We start from the raw sequence: 20939 nt of genomic DNA on the forward strand, positions 1-20939 counted from the left end.
TATACTTGTATCATTAGCAAAGAGAACTAACTTTGCCTCTTCATGAATATAGAATGGCAAGTCATTAATATATATTAAGAACAACAAAGGACCCAAGACTGACCCTTGTGGAACCCCACTCTTCATAGTTCCCCAGTTTGAGGAATGTGCTGATCTTTGCATATTACAATTATATTTAATTGTGGCCCTCAGGCAGTTGTATTGCACTTGGCATATGTTTGCTGTTTTTCTTTTAATTTATTTTATTGCTATCTTAATTGGATTTTCATCTTGTTGATTTGTTAATATTTCTTGTTTGGAGGCCTTCAGCCGTGAAAGAGTTGTATTCGGTAAAGGTTCGGCTATGTGACGCTTTGGTTGTAAAGGTTATTAAATTACAATAAATGACAATTAGAAGGAGAAACCGACCTCAACCTTTGGCCCTTTCCACAGTCCTATTACCTGTTCTGCCCAGCGGAAATAACGCCCGTATCAATAGCCATTCTCCTCTCATGTGTTTGCGCCGCGACTTACTTGGTGAAGGCGATCGCGCAGTAAGACAGCAGGAGCGATGCGGCACTTACTTGGCACCCGTGGGCACTTGCGGCCCTCCGTGGCCGCGGACGAGTCGTGCACGCACACGCAGCGGGACGTGTTGTTGGGGAAGCGCCGGCACGCAGCCTCGGGACCGCACGGCGGCACGCACTTGCCAGCTGCGAACAACGCGCACGCATTAGGTCCAGTCGCTCACGTCGCCTGCTTCGAGAAGTATGTTTACAAACAACCACTGTTGATAAACAGTCGTGTTTACAGGGCAACACTGAAAACATTATTAGGACACATGACACACCATTAACGAAAAAAATGGCTCTGAGTACTATGGGACTTAACATCTGAGGTCATCAGTTCCCTAGAACTTAGAACTACTTAAACCTAACCAACCTAAGGACATCACACACATCCATGCCCGAGGCAGGATTCGAACCTGCGACCGTAGCGGTCGCGCGGTTCCAGGCTGAAGTGCCTAGAACCGCTCGGCCACCACGGCCGGCACACCATTAACGACGAAGAATCTTACAAACTTACTGGAAAGAAAGCATAATTTACGAATTTTCTAATTTACTAGTTGACAACTGCGGCAGTTTTTATTACGCCAGTGTTCTGTTAGAACTGAAAACAAATAAAAATTGCTTGGTGTGATTCGGTCTTGCGCAATGAGAGTTCCTCACGAACTTAATTATGTATATAGACAGTTCGCCCATTTCGGGAATAGAAAATATTGACGATTTTTACCTGTTATCGACATTGATGTTGGTGAGATATCGGTCCCAGGGAGTCTACAACGTGAGAAAATGTTTCAAGTTTGAAGTCCGATAACAAAGTACAAAGGAAATATCTTTCCGTGCGATATATGTAAAAATCAACACTTTTAGATTTCCACTAACTTGTACTGTGAAACCTTGTTTCTTGGCTATTTCTTGATTCTAGTTAACGAGAAATACCCTATGTGTTTCGATGAGTAAGTTTTCGATTATCAAAGTATGTGATATAAATGGCCGTAACTTCTGACTGAATTGGCTTAGAAGCTAAAACTTTTTACACCGTCCGGGGATCATAGACTGCAATGTGACATATGAACTTTGTACGTCTACCCGTTCCTCGTAAAGAGTTCTTAACAGTCAGGCAGACAGGCAGACGGACGGACCGACAACAAAGCGTCCCATAAGGGTTTCGTTTTTACACACTGAGACACGGAACCCTAAACTGTTTGTAGTTTAATGTGAGAAAAATTTCATTTACTTGTATTCGTGAAAACACCTTTGAAATTAAGAAACAGCCAGACAAAGAAATATGCATAATGTACAAATGTATAAGTACAGTATCCAAATTAAGAAACATAGTATGCAAAATTCAAACTCTCTGTAACGTCTGTTAAACTCAGAACTTGATTACATATAATATTGACAGTTATATGACAAAGAGACTACGATGAGCAAATTTTTGGCTGAGCGACGTAAAGCTGGGCGCAGCTGCTTTGTGCGTCTACAATGCAATTCTGTGAACGTCTATATGGCAACGCTTCTTAGTAGCTGTTTAGACGGCTGTTGTTTTCGTCTATAGCTGTTAGCGCTTTGCGGTTGAAAGCTGTCAAAAACGCTATCGGGTATCAAGGATTTCTTTAAGTTTACTCGACTGTCTTAATAATAAAGAATAAATGTATGCAAACCTCATGCAAGATGCTGCATTTCTTCGCTCATCTAATTGATTATGAAGTCACATTTGTTGAACTATGTGTCGTACAATAATATTTCGGTGTAGATACATGCAGAGGCATGTGTGGATACTGTCTACAAACTTTATTCAGATTACAGTTAGCGGCACAACTGTAATGAATTGAAACGTCATGCATACTGCCGCAGTGCTTTACGCATCGCATTGTCTATGACGTCACATCGTCTGAACTATAATAAATATATAGTTCTTAGTCCAGCAGCGATTGTAGCCTGACGATAATGGATGCGTGTGCCACGTTTGGTTGAAATCGGTGAAATATTTTAGGTGCAGATGCGGAACATACATACATACACACATAAATAATCCATTTTTGTAATATTCAAGGATTTTGCTTCACTTTTGTACTTATTTTATAATGGTCAATCAAATTTAGTACAGACACTGCTGGCAATTTACGCTGCAACACCTGAAAAAAGAAACAAATGGACATACAGTATGTTAGGAACAATATTATATATTTGAGTCATCAGTCTTCTGACTGGTTTGACGCTGCCCACCTCGAATTCCCCTCCTGTGCCAACCTCTTCGTCTCTGAGTAACACTTGCAACCTACGTCATTTATTTGCTGGATGCGTTCCAATCTGTCTTCCTCTACAGTTCTTTCACTCTGGGGCTCTCTCTAGTACATGGGAGTCATTCCCTGATGTCTTAACAAATCCTTAGCAGATCATTCTGTCTTTTGTCCTTGTCAGTGTTTTCCGCACATTCCTTTGCTCTCCGATCCTGCGCAGAACTCCTCATTCCTTACCTTATCAGTCCACCTAATTTTCAACTTCCGTGTGTTGCACCACATCTCAAACGCTTCGATTAATCATTTAATTGCAGTTGCGAAATTTATTAAACAGATATGCCATCTCGGTCAGCAACAACCGCAGTCGTAAGACAATCGAGCGTAGGCCTTACTTACGTTTTAGCTATTTTGTTGTGGCTGCAGTGCGAAAGATACTCCGACACACGCTAATTCTTTCCTGATCACTTTGCTAAATGCTTAATCCATTAATTCTTGTGTCATATCTCAATGTACAGTGTTAAGCTGTGCTTTATTTTCAACAAAACTACTTAAAAATTGAACTTTTTTACACAAGAAAAGGAAAAATTTTTGGGGGTGGGGCTGGTGGGGAAGGTGATTTATTATTTCTGGGTGACACTTTTCTGAGTGGTGACAGCGTTCAAATCCTTCGTATGGTGTCAACAGGCCGACAAATATCACAGGATACAATGGTCCATATTTGAACAAGTATTTGTTTGCAGATATATGTTCATAGGACCTTAATTTTGGTTTCGATCGGTAGTGTCTTCTATCACGCCACAGTTTGTGTCAGAATGTCCATCCTGATCTCAGGATTGATACGTCTATCACTAACCGTCAGAGAGCCCTTGATCCTCTTCTATGGTCCTTGTGACGAAACACCACATGTGGTATTTATGCGTTCACTACTGACAACTGAGCAAAATATGAAAAAGATGTCTACCCATTGCCTCACATTGATAACACCCAAGACTGTGTGAAAGGGGTAAAGTATTTCTCAACTGTGGGCATGCAGACAGTCTACTAGAAAATCGAGGTCGACAAGGTTGATCTTGAAAAGGCTGCCTTCATAACACTTGACAGGCTATATGAGTTCAATGTTATGCTGTTTGGACTATGTTACACTCCATCCATCTTGGAGAATATGATACATCTTGTTCTGACACCTTAAATGGATGAGTTGTCTTTGCTATCTGGATGACATTCTTATTTTTTAAGACATTTGAAGATGATCTAAGTTGCCTGAGAAACATATTGAAGTGTGTCCAGACTGCAAGTTTCCAACTGAATCTGAAAAAAGTGTCTTTTCTTTGACCAAGTAATAAAAATCATGGACACCTACCAAAAAAAAGAGTAGTTGCGTACTTTCCAAATTATTTGCATATTCATGAAATGAGAAGTTTTCTCAGGCTTTGCACATAAAGGATTTCTGACCAGGGACGCCTTGTGCAATAACTGCAGGGAGATGGCAAATTATCCTGGATTGAGGCACAAGAAAGGTCTCTTCTTGTCTTTAAAGAAGCTGTAACATGTTCTCCAGTTCTAGCTATGAAAATGCCAGGACAGAACTTCACACTGATTCTAGCAGTTTAGTGACAGAGACAGTTCTAGTTCAAAAATAGTGGGGTATTGAAAAGGTGATAGCTTATGCTTCACAGTTCCCTCCTAGTATGAGATGAACTACTCTGCAACTGAAAAAGAGTTTGTGGCAGAACTGCCAGAAAATATTAATATCTTTGCTTTTTTGTACTTCGTTTTATTTACTTTGGTTGTTGACTAGTTGGTGTGAGACATACGTCGTGACTGTTACCGTGAAAAAGTACTGAAAAAGTATATGTTTGTCTACAGCCGCAGTTTTATTTATTTTGCCTACTGGCTACCTGTTTCAGTACAAAGCACCTTCCTCAGGCCATCTCCTTACGTACCATCACGCTTACTTCCCAAGTATGTGTGGCAAAGTGCATTTTCCGCGTTTACTTGAGGAACAAGCGCGACGACTGTGTGTGAGGCAGTGGCCTGAAGATGATACTGTGTATCGAAACCGGTAGCCAGTAGGCAAATTAATTAAATTTGTGGCTTTAGACATGAGCAAATACATTTTCAATACAGTATTTTTCGGTGTTCCACCCGCAGTACGTCGGGAATATGCACTAACAGACAGACTGATTCGCGAGGAAGTTTGTGGGCAGAACGGATAGGCGTAAGGCCGCAGTGTCAAACCGGTTTGGAGCTGGAAATAGTGAGGGGAACGATATATATCACGGAGCTTTCCCAGGGTTGCTCCTGCTGCTGCTGTCGCTGTATCATGGAGACAGTGAGGCCATAGGCGATGACCGCGATGACGTCAGATACTTTGAGCTCCAGGGCCTGCAGCGTATTGGTCTTTTACTGATACCACGGACCAGGCAGTGGTGGCTGGATCCTCACGCCACACTCCCAGGACGGCGGCAAAGTGTAAGGGCTGCTCTGGCGCAGGTGCTTTCGCGTCAGACAGCAGTTCGTGTCGCTGCGGATGTGGAGCAGCACAGACTCGACGCCTCGTAATTGCCCAGCAGTTCGATGGTGACGAGCTGGTTCAGCTGAATTTAAACACTGCCGCTCCGTGCTCATTTCGTGGTAACTGCGGTGTTAGTGTGCCATCCCGAATAGTTTGGAACGGGGCGATAACCCTATTGTCGAAATGGGCTGCAGTTCTCCATGCAGCGTGGCCCGGAGCCGGCACGTGCAACCTGGATCGATATCGGTACGTGCAGCCTGTTATCACGGACGCTGTTGCGAAGCTGTTGAGCATGCAGTCCTCTGGCCAGTGCCCGGTCTGGGTCAGTAGTGATTCCATCCTTGCTCTCCAACGCTGGTGGTAAGTCTCGATTAGCTCCTTCCCTTCACGTATTGGCGTCCTGACACAGACAAAAATGAAGCGTACAGAAAATGAAAGAGCTGGTGAATATGTTCACTTTTATAGTGGTGTTAGTCACAGTGAAAGAACAAAGACAGGAGTACCAATCGAAGTATATCAGAAACTGTAGGGTAGCATAAAAAAATGGTAATACGTAAATGAGCGGGTTGTGTCCTTAGTACTGAATAAAAATGGACACGATATACAATGTAACATTTCTTTTTCTGAAAGCAGGTTGGTTTTATTCAGGATTCCAATACACCACATTATTTCTCACTCTTTTGGTTGTAAAACCCTATTTTTCGACACAATCTCCGTTCAAATGGTTCAAATGGCTCTGAGTACTATGGGACTTAACATCTGAGGTCATCAGTCCCCTAGAACTTAGAACTACGACGTGCATTCAAGTTCTAAGGCCTCCGATTTTTTTTCTCCGGACTGGAAAGAGATAGAAACGTGCGCATTGTTTTAAAATGAGGCCGCGTTCATAGTCAATACGTCCCAGAGATGGCAGCACCGTGTGGCAGATGGAATTTTACCGCCAGCGGCGAGAATGAGAACTGTTTTAAATACTTAAAATGGCGACGTTTTCCTTACTTGAACAGCGTGCAATCATTCGTTTTCTGAATTTGCGTGGTGTGAAACCAATTGAAATTCATCGACAGTTGAAGGAGACATGTGGTGATGGAGTTATGGATGTGTCGAAAGTGCGTTCGTGGGTGCGACAGTTTAATGAAGGCAGAACATCGTGTGACAACAAACCGAAAGAACCGCGGGCTCGCACAAGCCGGTCTGACGACATGATCGAGAAAGTGGAGAGAATTATTTTGGGGGATCGCCGAATGACTGTTGAACAGATCACCTCCAGAGTTGGCATTTTTGTGAGTTCTGTGCACACAATCCTGAATGACGACCTGAAAATGCGAGAAGTGTCATCCAGGTGGGTGCCACGAATGCTGACGGACGACCACATGGCTGCCCGTGTGGCATGTTGCCAAGCAATGTTGGCGCGCAACGACAGCATGAATGGGACTTTCTTTTCGTCGGCTGTGACAATGGATGAGACGTGGATGCCATTTTTCAATCCAGAAACAACGCGCCAGTCAGCTCAATGGAAGCACACAGATTCACCGCAACCAAAAAAATTTCGGGTAACCGCCAGTGCTGAAAAAATGATGGTGTCCATGTTCTGGGACAGGGAGGGCGTAATCCTTACCCATTGCGTTCCAAAGGGCACTACGGTAACAGGTGCATCCTACGAAAATGTTTTGAAGAACAAATTCCTTCCTGCACTCCAACAAAAACGTTCACCAAGACAACGCACCTGCACATCGAGCTAACATTACGCAACAGTTTCTTCGTGATAACAACTTTGAAGTGATTCCTCATGCTCCCTACTCACCTGACCTGGCTCCTAGTGACTTTTGGCTTTTTCCAACAATGAAAGACACTCTCCGTGGCCGCACATTCACCAGCCGTGCTGCTATTGCCTCAGCGATTTTCCAGTGGTCAAAACAGACTCGTAAAGAAGCCTTCGCCGCTGCCATGGAATCATGGCGTCAGCGTTGTGAAAAATGTGTACGTCTGCAGGGCGATTACGTCGAGAAGTAACGCCACTTTCATCAATTTCGGGTGAGTAGTTAATTAGAAAAAAAATCGGAGGCATTAGAACTTGAATGCACCTCGTACTTAAACCTAACTAACCGCCGGCCGGAGTGGCCGAGCGGTTCTAGGCGCTACAGTCTGGAACCGCGCGACTGCTACGGTCGCAGGTTCGAATCCTGCCTCGTGCATGGATGTGTGTGATGTCCTTAGGTTAGTTAGGTTTAAGAAGTTCTAAGTTCTAGGGGACTAATGACCTCAGAAGTTGAGTCCCATAGTGCTCAGAGCCATTTGAACCTAACTATCCGAAGGACATAACACAAATCCATGCCCGAGGCAGGATTCAAACCTGCGACCGTAGCGTTCGCGCGGTTCCCGACTGATGCGCCTAGAACCGCTCGGCCACACCGGCCGTCTATCTCCGTTCAATAGGATGCCTTACGCCACCTTAGTTGGCCTGTATGCCCGCACTACTGGTCGACATCGGAACCAACGTCTTGCAGCATCACCTACCATTATCCACGTACTCCTTCCCTCGAAGCTTATCCTTCATTCGGTCGAACATATGGAAGATGCGAGATCTGATCCATAGGATGGATGAGGACGAACAGTTCAGTGAAGTTTTGAGACCGCCACAAAAAATTATCACGATCAACCTCGTAGCGCGCAAGGAATTCCGCACAGATTTCCCTTATTTTCTTTTTATGATCTTCTGTCAGATGGAGAAGAACCCAGCGGTCAAACACCTTTGTGTACTGATCTGGTGGACGAGTATGTAAGCACAACCAACAGAGACGCCTAGTTGAGCAGTGAGGGTTTAAAAAAAAAAAAAAATTATTGACACAACAATACTAATTATACATATTTGGCCCACCTCCCAACATGATTAGTGGGCCATTAATTGTTCCATAAGACTAAGTTTTTGCAGCTTAGATTACAATTTTTTGTTAGTGAGCTACTATTTAAGTTTCTAAAGTAGTGTTAGATTCCTACAACAACAATGGGCAGTTTAGTTTTACCTACTTCTAACCTAGAAATGACTACTAACTGCAGCGTCACAGGTGTGCCAGTAAATACAAACCTACTTGGAGTGGCCAGGCTCCTCGAGCTAACCCCGGGGAGCCTGCCCCTGGCATTGGGCCGGCCAAGGTTAGTAATCGCTGCAGTTTCCTATGTTAGTATTCTAAACTAAGTCCTACTACTACTAACTTAACCTACGTCATAGTTGGTGCTTGTCGTGATAGGTGTGATTGATCCCACCCCCCTAATCTCTGATGGAAGTCGGCCATTCCACGCACAGGCGGTATGGGATTGGGATCAGGTCTTAATCGGTTGGTTAAAGAGTTCGGTGTTTATTCTTGATCCCTCAAGTATTCTATTAAGACTTTTCGCAATACCTCTTCTGCCAGAGCATTCAGGGTATGGAAAGTGTCTTCTTGTCTTAGGAGATTGTATGTCTCGTTGTTTGGAAGTCTGTTTCTGAGTGTTGTCGCCACGTCGTTGAAGAGAGGGCACTCGAAAACCACATGATCAGGAGTTCCTTCCACCGCGCCACTGTCACACTCGGGGGTTGCCCTTTTCCCAAACCGACATAAGTATGTCGGATAGGGTCCATGACCAGTGAGAAAGTGGATGAGTCCTCATGTAGGTTCAAAATATTTCATGGTCCCGCGTTCTTTAACATCAGGTAAAAACTGGAATGTTCTTCTCCCCGTTTCATCTTCCTCCCAATTCCTCTGCCACAGTTCCTCCCCTCTGTTTCTTATTTCCGTCTTATCTTCTACTCTCACACCCATGATATCTGTTATTTTTTCCCCGTTCCCTTTTTTAGCTCAATACCATGCCGCTTGTTCACGTATTTTGATATCTAACGGGCAGAGCCCCATTATAACTAACAGAGCTCCCCCTGGTGATGTCCTGTAGGCCCCTACTGATCTTAGAATCATGTATCTTTGGACTCTTCTCACCAACATGGCGGGCACGACCCGCGTGAGCCTGTGCGCCCAGACTCCCGAGCCGTAACCCACTACTGAGGTCAAGATGCTATTGTGATAGGGCTTGATGAGATGAGGGGGGAGATGAAATCGTTTATGTCCAATGGAAATGAGATTATTTAGTAACTGGAGGGCTCTCTGAGTTACGGTTTCTATGTGTTTTCCAAAGTTCCATCTCTCGTCAATTATGACTCCCAGGTATCGCGCCTCTCGTCGCCGAAGAACTGGTGAGCCATCAATTCTGACAGTGGGATTCCTGATACGCTGACCTTTTAGCAGTAAATATGTGGATTTGGTAGGAGATATTTTCATCTTCGTGTTAAGGCACCATTGGTGCAGTTTTTCAATGCCCCTTTCGATCTTTGGCTCGATGTCCTCTCGGCTACGACCGCCGACCAGCAGGAGGAGGTCATCTGCGTAGGCTATCACCTCTAGCACTTCTTCACTTTGTTGCAGTTCGTCTAGTAATGGTTCCATGTGGATATCCCAGAACAGGGGCCCCAGAACAGAGCCTTGGGGACTCCCCTTGGTGATTACTTTTCCAATTCTCCCGCTAGGGGATGATAGCCGAACCTCCCTGTCCTTACAATAGCTCCTCAGACACCCATAAAGCGGCCCTGGACACTCTTTCTCCCGTAAACAGGAGAAGAGCGAAGGCCACCACACGTTGTCAAAGGCGCCACTGATATCCACCATGATGCCGACGACGTACTTATGCGGGGTCGAGCCACAGACCTCAGCCGCCAGAGCGATGGCATCAGATGCCGACCGCCCCGGCCTGAAGCCAAACTGCCTGCTGCTCATCCCCCACTGTACCCAGTGAGCCATCAATCTGTCAGCCAGCAGTTTCTCCAGGAGCTTCCCGAATAGGTCCAATAGGCAGATTGGCCTGTAAGATTTAACTTCGGTTGGATCTTTCTCCGGTCCTTTTTTAATTATTATCACGTTCACGGTTTTCCACCTCTTGGGAAACCTTCTTTGTCTAAGACACTCGTTGAATAGGTGGGTCAGTGGCGCGACTAACTGGGGTGCCAGAAATTGCACCACCTCAGCCACAATGCCGTCTGGTCCTGGAGCTTTCCATCTTTTTAGGGATCTTATTTGTGCAGCCACTTCCTCTTCCGAGAATGGGTAGACTGCCGTGTTGTTGTTATAATCCTCTAGATATGCGTCACGCAGTTGCTTCTGGCTTTCGGTTTCTCCATCCGCATTGTCGTCAGGCAGCAGGGATTGGAGAAGGACCTCAGCAGTTTCCTGCCAAGACTCCGTCATCCCATCCCCTCGCCTGACTGTTGATAACTCCAGGGGAGAGCGGATTTTTTCCCTTACTAATTTATAAGGGAGACCCCACGGATGTAAGGCCAACTGGTTCAGCACGTAGCTTTCCCAGCTACGTATTCTCACTTCGCGTAACTCCTTCTGGAATCTCTACTTGGCCTCCCTGTATCGCAACTGCCATCTTTGTCTTTCCAGCCAGACGACCGCAGTGAGGGGTTTGTTTGTGATCCGTCGAGCACCTCGAATACTGTCTCCGCACGTTCCAACATTGGAGGAGTCACTGATGTATGCGGTACGTCGGCACGCGGGAGATGGGACAAGTTTGTGCGACGCCGAACCCAGCGACTAACGGTGTGTTTTTCAGTGTGAGGCCTCCGTAGAATATTTGCGATGCTCGGTTTTTGCCCCCAAAAGAAACTCAATGACAGCTCGCTGCTTGGAACGCTCCTCCGCTACAGACGCCATTTTTAATGCTACATACAGCGCCGCCACCTATCGGAATTTCTTGAAACTATAGGGGCTGAAGCGGAACATTAAACGATGTCCCACAAAAAATTCAGATTTTTGGCCGAGAGAAAAAGTTTGTTGCCTTACTTATTGGACGCCCCTCGTAGTAATAAGTAAGGAGAATGCACCGACAGATGACGCTGATGACAGAATCAAAGAGGAAATTGTATGTGACTTTAATCGGAAGTAAGAGATATGCCTGATAGTTGACTTTAATGCGCTGACAGGAAAGGCAAGAAACAGCGAGGTCGTAAGATATGGGTAGGACATAGAGATTATAAGTGGCAAAAGATTGTTTTTTGAGGAGAGCGCTTATCAACAATACAAAACGGCTACATTACTCACAAAGAAATACATAAACATTCCAGGGTGCAGCCTGTAAGGAAATTAAGATCGATAATAGATTACATGACACAACTGCAAAAGTTAGAATTAAAGACACGAGTCTATAGAAGTGCAGACTGTGGATCAGAACGTTTTATAGTCCACGGAAAAGTTCTAGTTCGTCAGAAAAGTGTTCCTTGAGACATGCACTCATGTCTATAGGACACTGTAATGGGAAGATTCAGACACTGTATAACCATAGACATTGTAACCACCAAATAATCTGTGACCATGTCTTGACATTTCTTCAGTCATGGTTGTATTCCGAAGCGCAATATATGAACTGCCTCCCTGGTGCCACTATCTTTCCGAAAGCTAAACTGCTCTCCATGTGACAGAGCATTAATTTTGTCTTCTGTTCTGCATTATATTAATTTTGTCAGTGCACTTAACTCAAACTAGGGCAGCTGCCAGTGAAAAAAAAAAAAGCCGCACTTGGTGGTTGACATACGATTCCTCATCTCAGTTGAAGACACAGAACTCGGCGCTGTGCCGGAACGGCCCCATTAGTTCATTGAGATGAGGAAATGCCGTGAGGGACTGACATGCAGACTCGCCAATGTTCGAATCGCGTACGCACCCAACTTTTCTTTTTCAGTTAAATGATCAAACTGTATCCAATATACGTGGTGGTCCACTGATAGTCACCGGGCCAAATATCTCACGAAATAAGCATCAAACCAAAAAACTGCAAATAACAAAACTCGTCTAACTTGAAGGGGGAAATCAAATGGCGCTATGGTTGGCCCACTAGATGACTCCACCCGGAGCTCCACAAGATTTTGACAACAAAACATGTTGGCATTGGCCTTGCCGGTCGTCTGTGGCCCCAGTGACCCGTTTCCCCGCTGCCGTCCCCTTATCTGCTGTCACCGAGGGGCAGCAGCAGGAGGAGGAGGGGCTACGTTTTTCGTCGCTGCTCGTGGCCGAGCTATCTGCAGACACCTCGTTACGGCGCGTCCGCTGTACCAGAGGCCTAATGAGGGCAGCCGCCGCTAGGGGCGCACGTGCCGCTCCACGGCTGCCACAGTTGGAGACCCAGGGCCGGCCGACACTCGATCCCTCCCAATTGTTTTTCCTGGCCGGGTGTTCGCCGTCAGCTCCAGCTGGTGCGGTCTCCGCCGCTAGGGGGTGCTCCTCTCTCTCGGCAGCGTTAAGGGCCCCGCTTTTACGCGCCCGGAACAAAGGGGGAGTTTGTTTACTGCCTGGAGGCGGCAAGTGGCAGGGACCCAACCGGGGAGGTGTCTTGTGCGCTGGTGCACTCAGCCACAGTAATACTCTTACACAAAACAATAGGACGTTTCCAAATGGTGTGACATCTGAGAGACGGATATGGAACTTCCTGACAGATTAAAACTGTGCGCCGGACCGTGACTCGAACTCGGGACCTTTGCCTTTCGTGGGCAAGTGCTCTACCAACTGAGCTACCCAAGCACGACTCACGACCCATCCTCACAGCTTCAATTCTGCCAGTACCTCGTCTCCTGCCTTCCAAACTTCACAGAAGCTCTTCCGCGAAACTTGCAGAATTAGCACTCCTGGAAGAAAGGATACATCTCATTCTGGAAACATCCCCCAGGCTGTGGCTAAGCCATGTCTCCGCAATATCCTTTCTTCCAGGAGTGCTAGTTCTGCAAGTTTCGCAGAAGAGCTTCTGTGAAGTTTGGAAGGCAGGAGACGAGGTACTGACAGAATTGAAGCTGTGAGGACGGGTCGTGAGTCGTGCTTGGGTAGCTCAGTTAGTGGAGCACTTGCCCACGTAAGGCAAATGTCCAGAGTTCGAGTCTCGGTTTTACACACAGTTTTAATCTGCGAGAAAGTTTCAGTGTGGTGGATATTTCTGCAGAGGTAATTGCTCAAATAAAATAGGGATAAGTATCTGATTGGCAGATTACAATGGAGATAAAAATGGGATGATTGAGGGAGAAAGGGAGGGGGGGGGGGGGCGAAGGGCGGCAACGTTCTACATCTAAATACATTCTACGCAACATATTCCTTGAATGTGGAAGTCATACCCTCTATCATGCACTGTAGCACTGAACAGTATGCCTATACAAGGTGGTCAGAAGGAACCTGAAAAGCTTGTAACGGTGCTCGGGCTATGCTGTGCTGAGAAATAATGGTTAATGAAAAAATTACATACCTTGCACCGTTTAGGAGTTAATCAGCATTGAAGTTAGCCAATCAGGTCGTTGCACGTGTAAATTGAACCAGCGCGCCACAGACTGTCGCCATACGTGTTTTTCGTTTCGTTTCCTACAACCGAACAAGAAAGCGATAAAAAAAATTGGACGTAAGACCGTAATAAGGACCGAAACCGAGCCAAAGGCTGAGCAGTCTCTTGCACTATCATCTACGCTATGAAAACAACTGACAATAGTTGTATATGAAAGGTCGCTTCGATTTGGGCGCCAACTGACTGATTGTCATCTGTTGGATGACAATTAGTTTGGCACTCGGAAATGTAAAGGCACCAGGAACAGTTTTCACGTTGCGCTCGATAAACGAAGCAAGACGTAATAAAAATCAACTCACATTCGAAGGATTTGTAGGCCTTGTAAAAACGTTCGAGAATATAAGACGATAATGTTCGAAACCCTGAGAAACTTTGGTGTAAGCTGTAGTGAAATATGGGCAATGTACAGGAACCAAGAGGGAATAACAAGAATAAAAGAACAAGGACGAGGAGGTTGGTTTTAAAAAGGTGTAAGACAGATATGCAGCCTTTCATCATTATTATTGCCGGCCGAAGTGGCCGTGCGGTTAAAGGTGCTGCTGTCTGGAACCGCAAGACCGCTACGGTCGCAGGTTCGAATCCTGCCTCGGGCATGGATGTTTGTGATGTCCTTAGGCTAGTTAGGTTTAACTAGTTCTAAGTTCTAGGGGACTAATGACCTCAGTAGTTGAGTCCCATAGTGCTCACAGCCATTTGAACCTCATCATTATTATTAATTCAATGCAGTGAGGGAACAATGACAGAAACAAAAGAAAGTTTCAAAAGCGTGATCAAAATTGAGGGTGAAAAAATGTCAGTGACAAGATTAGTTGACGGAATTGCTGTTATCAGTGGTAGTGTATGAGAATTAAAGGACATGCGGAAAGAAATGAATATAACAGAAGATGAGTAAATCGTAAACCGAAGGTAAACCAAGTAATGAGGAGCAACGAGATTAGCGAAAAACTTAACGTCAAAATTTGGGACCATGAAGTAGATGAAGTTAAGAAATCTTGCTACTGGGAAGCGAAAGAACTCGGCGGACGGAGCAAGGAGGACATAAAAAGCAAAGTAGCAGTGATAAGAAGGGTATTCATGGCCAAGAGAAGCCCATTAGTGTCAAACATAGGCCTTAATACGAATCAAATATTTCCGACAGTGTGCACTTGGAGCACGGCGTTGTATGGTTGTGAAAGATAGGGTGTGGCAAAACTGGAACAGTAGAGAATCAAAGCGTTTGAGATGTGATGCTATAGAAAGATGATGAAAATTAGGTGTACTGATAAGGAAGGAGGAGGTGCTCTGCAAAATCAATGAAGAATGAAACACATGGAAAATACTGACAAGAAGGAACAAAAATGGCTCTGAGCACTATGGGACTCAACTGCTGAGGTCATTAGTCCCCTAGAATTTAGAACTAGTTAGACCTAACTAACCTAAGGACATCACAAACATCCATGCCCGAGGCAGGATTCGAACCTGCGACCGTAGCGGTCTTGCGGTTCCAGACTGCAGCGCCTTTAACCGCACGGCCACTTCGGCCGGCCGACAAGAAGGATGGAGGGTATGATAAGACATTTGTTAAGACAGCAAGGATTAGCCTCCATTGTACTAGAGGAAGCTGTAGAGGGAGAAGCTGCAATGGAAGGCAGAGCTAGGAATATATCCAGCAAATAATTTAGGACATAGGGTGCAATTGCTACTAACAGGTGAATAGTTCGTGCTGGACCGCATTAAACCAATCAGAAACAGATGACTCAAAGTTAAGGTTGCAAAATACTGATAGGAATTTTTTATGTAGGAATAGAAGGACTTCTATACGACTACATCGAGAAAGATCAATTTGTGATCCGGAGAAATGTAGAAACATATGAGGAAATACAGACCCTACAACTTATCTTAGAAGATAGGTTAAAAAGAAAGGCAAACCTCCGATTCTAGCATTTTTATATTCAGAGAAAGCTGTTGACAGTTTTGACTGGAATACATTTGTTTGAAACTCTGAAGGTACCAGACATAAAGTACAGGGAGCGCAAAGTCATTAACAACTTTTAGTAGGAGGTAGCTGTAAGAGTGGAAGGACATCAATGGGAACCGGTGGGTGGAGTGAGGTTGTGAGATGCTATTTAATCTCTACATTGAACAAGCAACTAAGGAAACCAAGAACAAATCTTTAGAGGAAATTTAAGTTCGGAGAGAAGAAATACAAACTTTGAGGTTTACCGATGCCATTGTAATTCTGTCAGAGACAGCAAACGGCTTGGTAGTGTAGCTGAACTTAATGGACAGTGCCTTGAAAGGAGGACGTAAGACGAACATTAACAAAAACAAAACAAGGGTGACAGAATGTAATCGGCTTAAATCAGGTGATGCTGAGGGAATTATATTAGGATATGGGACAGTAAAAGTAGTAGATAAGTGTTGCTGTTTGGGCAGTAAAATAACTGATGAAGGCCAAAGTAAAGAGAATATAAAATGTAGACTGTAAATACATGAAAACTGTTTCTGAGGAAGAAAAAGTTAACATCGAAAATAAATTTAAGTATTAGGAAGCTTTTTTCTGTAGTGTATCCTTGTACGGAAATGGAACGTGGGCGACAAGCAATTCAGACAAGAAGAGAATAGAACAACTTGAAATGTGGTGCTACTGAAGAAAGCTGAAGATTAGGTGGGTAGATCGAATAACTAATAAGGAGGTACTGAATCTATCTGGGTAAAAATAAATTCATTGCACAACTTGGGTAAAGGTAGGAATGCATTGATGGTAATCAGTCTGTCACATCAGCGAATGGTCAATTTGCTAATAGAGGTAAGGGTGGAGGGCTAAAAATAATAGAGGGAGACGAAGAGATATGTACAGTATGCCGATTCAAATGGGTGCTAGTCGCAGTAGGTATATGGAGTTGAAGAGGCTTGCTCCAGAGAGAGCAGCTTGTAGAAGTACATAAAACGTCTCCTGACCACAACAACAACAACAACAACAACAACAACCGCTATCTGCGAACGAAAAGTGTGTAGTAATATCAAAATTAAGATTGGGCAAGCGAAACAGGTTGTTTAGTAATTAAACTCAATAAAAACAAAAATAACAGTAATATATAGAGCACAGTAGTAAAGTGAAAAAGTATATATGGGTCACAAATTTAGAAATAAGAAAGAGATAAAAAGATCTGGAGATGAAGAGCTAGCTACAGTCACAAGATCACACATCAGGAAATTTATGGAAGTGGCAATAAACGTCATGGACTATCAGACATCCAGAAACTATCAGGTAGTCCGTCCCGGGAGGTGGTGCTGCTATTGGCTAACGCTTATGACTTCATCAGAAGTACTATTCTACCTCAAGGGTTCAGCAACCAACTATATGAATTATGTGTTATTAACTACTGAGGCACTTTATTATGCGTCGCTTAGATCTAAAATTATAAGAAATAAACAATTGTATGGTATAACAGTAGCCACTTTCAAAGACTTACCACGTCATGTAGCCCAGGAAAATGACGACGCAACTCACAGAAGATTTTTCTTCGCGGCAAGAGTTTTTCATGTTTTGTGTTTTAACTTTTGTGTTCAGGCGCCTTATTCTAATGAAGATGCTTGCCATTACGTAGAGACAAAACACTTTGGGATGCATTTCGGGAAACTTTCAGGCTATAGTAGAAATTAATTTTTGCGTCACTCCGTCACACGTAGCTACATGTCGCCCATTAAAACCGAGAAAACTACTGCAAACTCCTTAATTTTATTGAACCAGTGGCCGGCCGGTGTGGCCGTGCGGTTAAAGGCGCTTCAGTCTGGAACCGCGTGACCGCTACGGTCGCAGGTTCGAATCCTGCCTCGGGCATGGATGTGTGTGATGTCCTTGGGTTAGTTACGTTTAATTAGTTCTAAGTTCTAGGCGACTGATGACCTCAGAAGTTGAGTCGCATAGTGCTCAGAGCCATTTGAACCATTTTATTGAACCAGTCATCTGGAGAAGTGCATTCACCTTTGGAGATTACGGAAATCGAGTCATTACCGATAATGTAATCTGAAACCGGAAAAAGTATCTCTGAGAGTGAACTCAAGGAACCGTCAATATGCTTGCATTTAAGTGCAATGAAACCGGTAAGAGATTTCAGTGCATCTTGGGAATCGCAGTCATCGCTGCTTCCTGGGTCATCACAGGAAATTGCAACAAATCAGGTTCTTGTTTGCTGAAATTAATGCAATCCAAATCAGCTGCCATATTTACAGTTACGTTGATACACAAATTGCTGGTTCTATTCAGTTTTTTTTTCCGTGACGGCACGTCGCTAGTACGCTCCATAATGGATGTATTAACCGACAAGATGATGATTTATGTATTTCCAGTCGGTATTAGAAGAGGCATTCTGTTTTCCAATTCGAAAGGTGTTGTTTTGTTGTAAAATGCGACCAGACCGCGAATTTTAGAAAAAAAATGTTCTCCAAACAGTCTGCCTTAGCCTGGAAGTTAAAAAGAGTCAAGCTTCCATATTCTTTAGGTCACTGTGCAGTCCAAAGAGACAACAAATTTGTTTGCGTGATCATCCTCCGCAGCAAGCACAGAAATACTTGTTTTGGAAATAAAACCGCATTTTCTTGTTGCAGCTTGATTTTGTTTTTCCCAGACGCTTTTCTCCTTTTTCTCGCTCTAAGGCGTCTTCAGTGTGATCTATAACGATACAGTTTAGTTATTTTTAAATTATCAAACAGTTCTTATGCAAGGAGATACAAGCTTTGGGTAAGGAAGCTCTTAGGATATGAGCATTAGTAATATCAGGGCCGGCAGTGATGTGCCAAACTTCACGTGGGTAACATGTGCGGGTTGCCGGCGTACCAAGGCGCGGCTTGTCAGTCGGGTTTGTTCGGTCCTTTTCGGAAGTAGCCGGAACAGCGCGGCATTTCATTTAGCATTGCTCTGTGGCATCGTGGAGTCAGCGATGTTTTCCCTTCGCTATTTATTCGTAGTCTGAAGGACGTTGACAGGTCCCGTAGCTGTTTGCACAAAAAGAGGTAGTCTAGCGATATGTCGCCACAATTCTTTAAGATGAATCGGAATGACAGAAGAAAGGGATGAGAATTCTTCATTTCGCATCAGCGATAGGTACTGCTTATTTGCTATGAAACAGCATTGCACTACCATTCAGAGAGCATTTAAACATTTAGACGACTATAAAGAGCAGAAAACTTCAAAGCTCAACAGACAAGATTCATTGTCATCTACATCAGGAAGTACTTTATGCTACATTTGCAGGCATGGGGCACTTGAAGAAACGAGTGCTACGAATAGTAAAATGTCTGAAGTCACACCCATTATGCCATTGTCAACTGCGACAGTTTTCATTGGAACTGAACGAAGTGTATGGAGGCTTCATGTATAACTGCAAATTACGTCGGTTAAGTCAAAATGTATGGCTGCATTGACTTTTCAATTTAAAGCTTGCTATCGTAAATTTATGGAGGAAAAATGAGTGCAGAAACGAAAATTAGAATGTCTGGAATGAATTCCAGGCTTCGAATTCTAAATGGACACTCCCCATAGTAAAACATCGCAAGGTAGCTTCTTTGTGATTTAACGGGGATGGATTTAAAAAGAAAATTGCTCTTTAGAAGGGACACTATGACGAAGACAGTCCAGATCACAAAGCTGACAGGCGTTCAAGAAAGGGCGAGGTTTGAAGAAGTCATTATGGCCTTACAATAATTAAAAGGATAGTTTATAAAGATTTTGCGGACACTGTCAGTCTTACATCTTTTTCGAGCTGTGTTCGAGACCGTTTGCCGTTGCAGTGAAAGCGCCCTACGCATGTGCATGCGTAACTAACTGATCTGCAAGGTAATTCCAGTTTCAGTGACAAATCTTTTTACGTTGAAATTGTCCAAGACGTCTACATTGCTTTCCTCAGGTATATTTTTCAAGTCTCCATAATGAGGCTGCAAAAGTACTGCAATATATCGATCGACATATTTGTTTTAAAGACCTTTTTTCGATTGTGAAACTAAATAAATCACCATTACGTGTCAGACTGAGCGAAACTATGAAATTGTCTGCGTCTGTCCGTATGTCGACAGTTTATACCACACAAAACTTGTATTATGGCTTCAGCGCGCCAAAAATAATTAATACTGAAAATTTATTTCGTTTATGATCTGTGCTGTTGAGAAATGCGAAATATAAAATCAAGTCGCATGCAGAGCGACGGCACTTGCCATTTAAATGTGGCGCATTTAATGTTTTCCCCTCTTCGCCCTCCACGGACTCAGAGTGCGTTGGCGTAGCGGTGGGGGAAATTTGAAGCGAACCCGAGCGGTTTGGCCTCGCGAACCGAAATCTTGGCCTCCGCTGGTAATATGTTTGGGTCCACAGTTCAACTTTTTTTATTAACAATTGTAAGTAAAGACTGACTATGGCTTGGTGTGTAAGACTGAGACAGAATGATATTTACATTACCTCATTTTTGTTGTTTTATTGCAGAAGAACAACATCTATTTACTCCCACAACGTTCTTCGATATTTGGCTTATTTCTTCTTTTCAAAGTATATTTTTCTTTCCTCAGCACTTGCATTTCAATTTTTAATGTCTATTTTTAATGTTTATTTCCTCATTAGCAGTAACGTCTAAGTCAAGAACTATCTCAGCACTGGTCGACTACTCAAACGTAATTTCTTTCGTACTCTTCTATTTTCACTGTCTCTCACTGATGTTACCTGTTAATAAAAAAATTATTTGAGACTATCGTTATTATTATCATTATTATTAGTCATCAGCCTTCTCACTGGTTCGATGTCACCCGCCGCGAAATCTCTTCCTGTGCCAACCACTTCGTCTCGGAACAGCACTTGCAACCTGCGTCCTCAGTTATTTCCTGGATATATCCCAATCTCTGTGATCCTGTGCAGTTTTTACCGAATAAAGTTTTTACCATGGAGGCTATTCCCTGATGCCTTGCCAGATGTCTTATAATCTTATCCCTCCTCCTTGTCGGTGTTTTCGATATATTCTTTTCTTTGCCTGTTCTCCAGACAACCTTCTAATTCTTTATCTTGTAAGTCCATCTAATTTTCAACATTCATCTGTAGCACTGCATCTTAAATGCTTCGATTCTCTTCTTTTCCGATTTTCCCACAGTCTATGTTTTACTACCTTACAATGCTGTGCTCCAAACTTACGTTCTCATAATTAATTCCTCAAATGAATGCCAGAAATGTCCTCTTTGCCAGTGCTAATCTGCTTTTCATGTCTTCCATTCTTCGTT

The 20939-nt window shown here is 43.8% G+C and overlaps 1 protein-coding gene across 2 annotated transcripts in view; it reads right to left on the minus strand.

The window, feature by feature from the left end:
• Nucleotides 1–20939, minus strand: part of LOC126481330 (muscle, skeletal receptor tyrosine protein kinase-like) — a 617768-nt gene that overhangs the window by 260496 nt on the left and 336333 nt on the right. For both annotated transcript variants that reach the window (XM_050104999.1, XM_050104998.1), the window contains exon 2: nt 564–692. In XM_050104999.1, coding sequence (XP_049960956.1) covers nt 564–692 — 129 coding nt within the window. The remainder of the gene's footprint in view (nt 1–563; nt 693–20939) is intronic.

This window comes from Schistocerca serialis, chromosome 5, assembly GCF_023864345.2.
Source record: "Schistocerca serialis cubense isolate TAMUIC-IGC-003099 chromosome 5, iqSchSeri2.2, whole genome shotgun sequence".
Taxonomy (NCBI): domain Eukaryota; kingdom Metazoa; phylum Arthropoda; class Insecta; order Orthoptera; family Acrididae; genus Schistocerca; species Schistocerca serialis.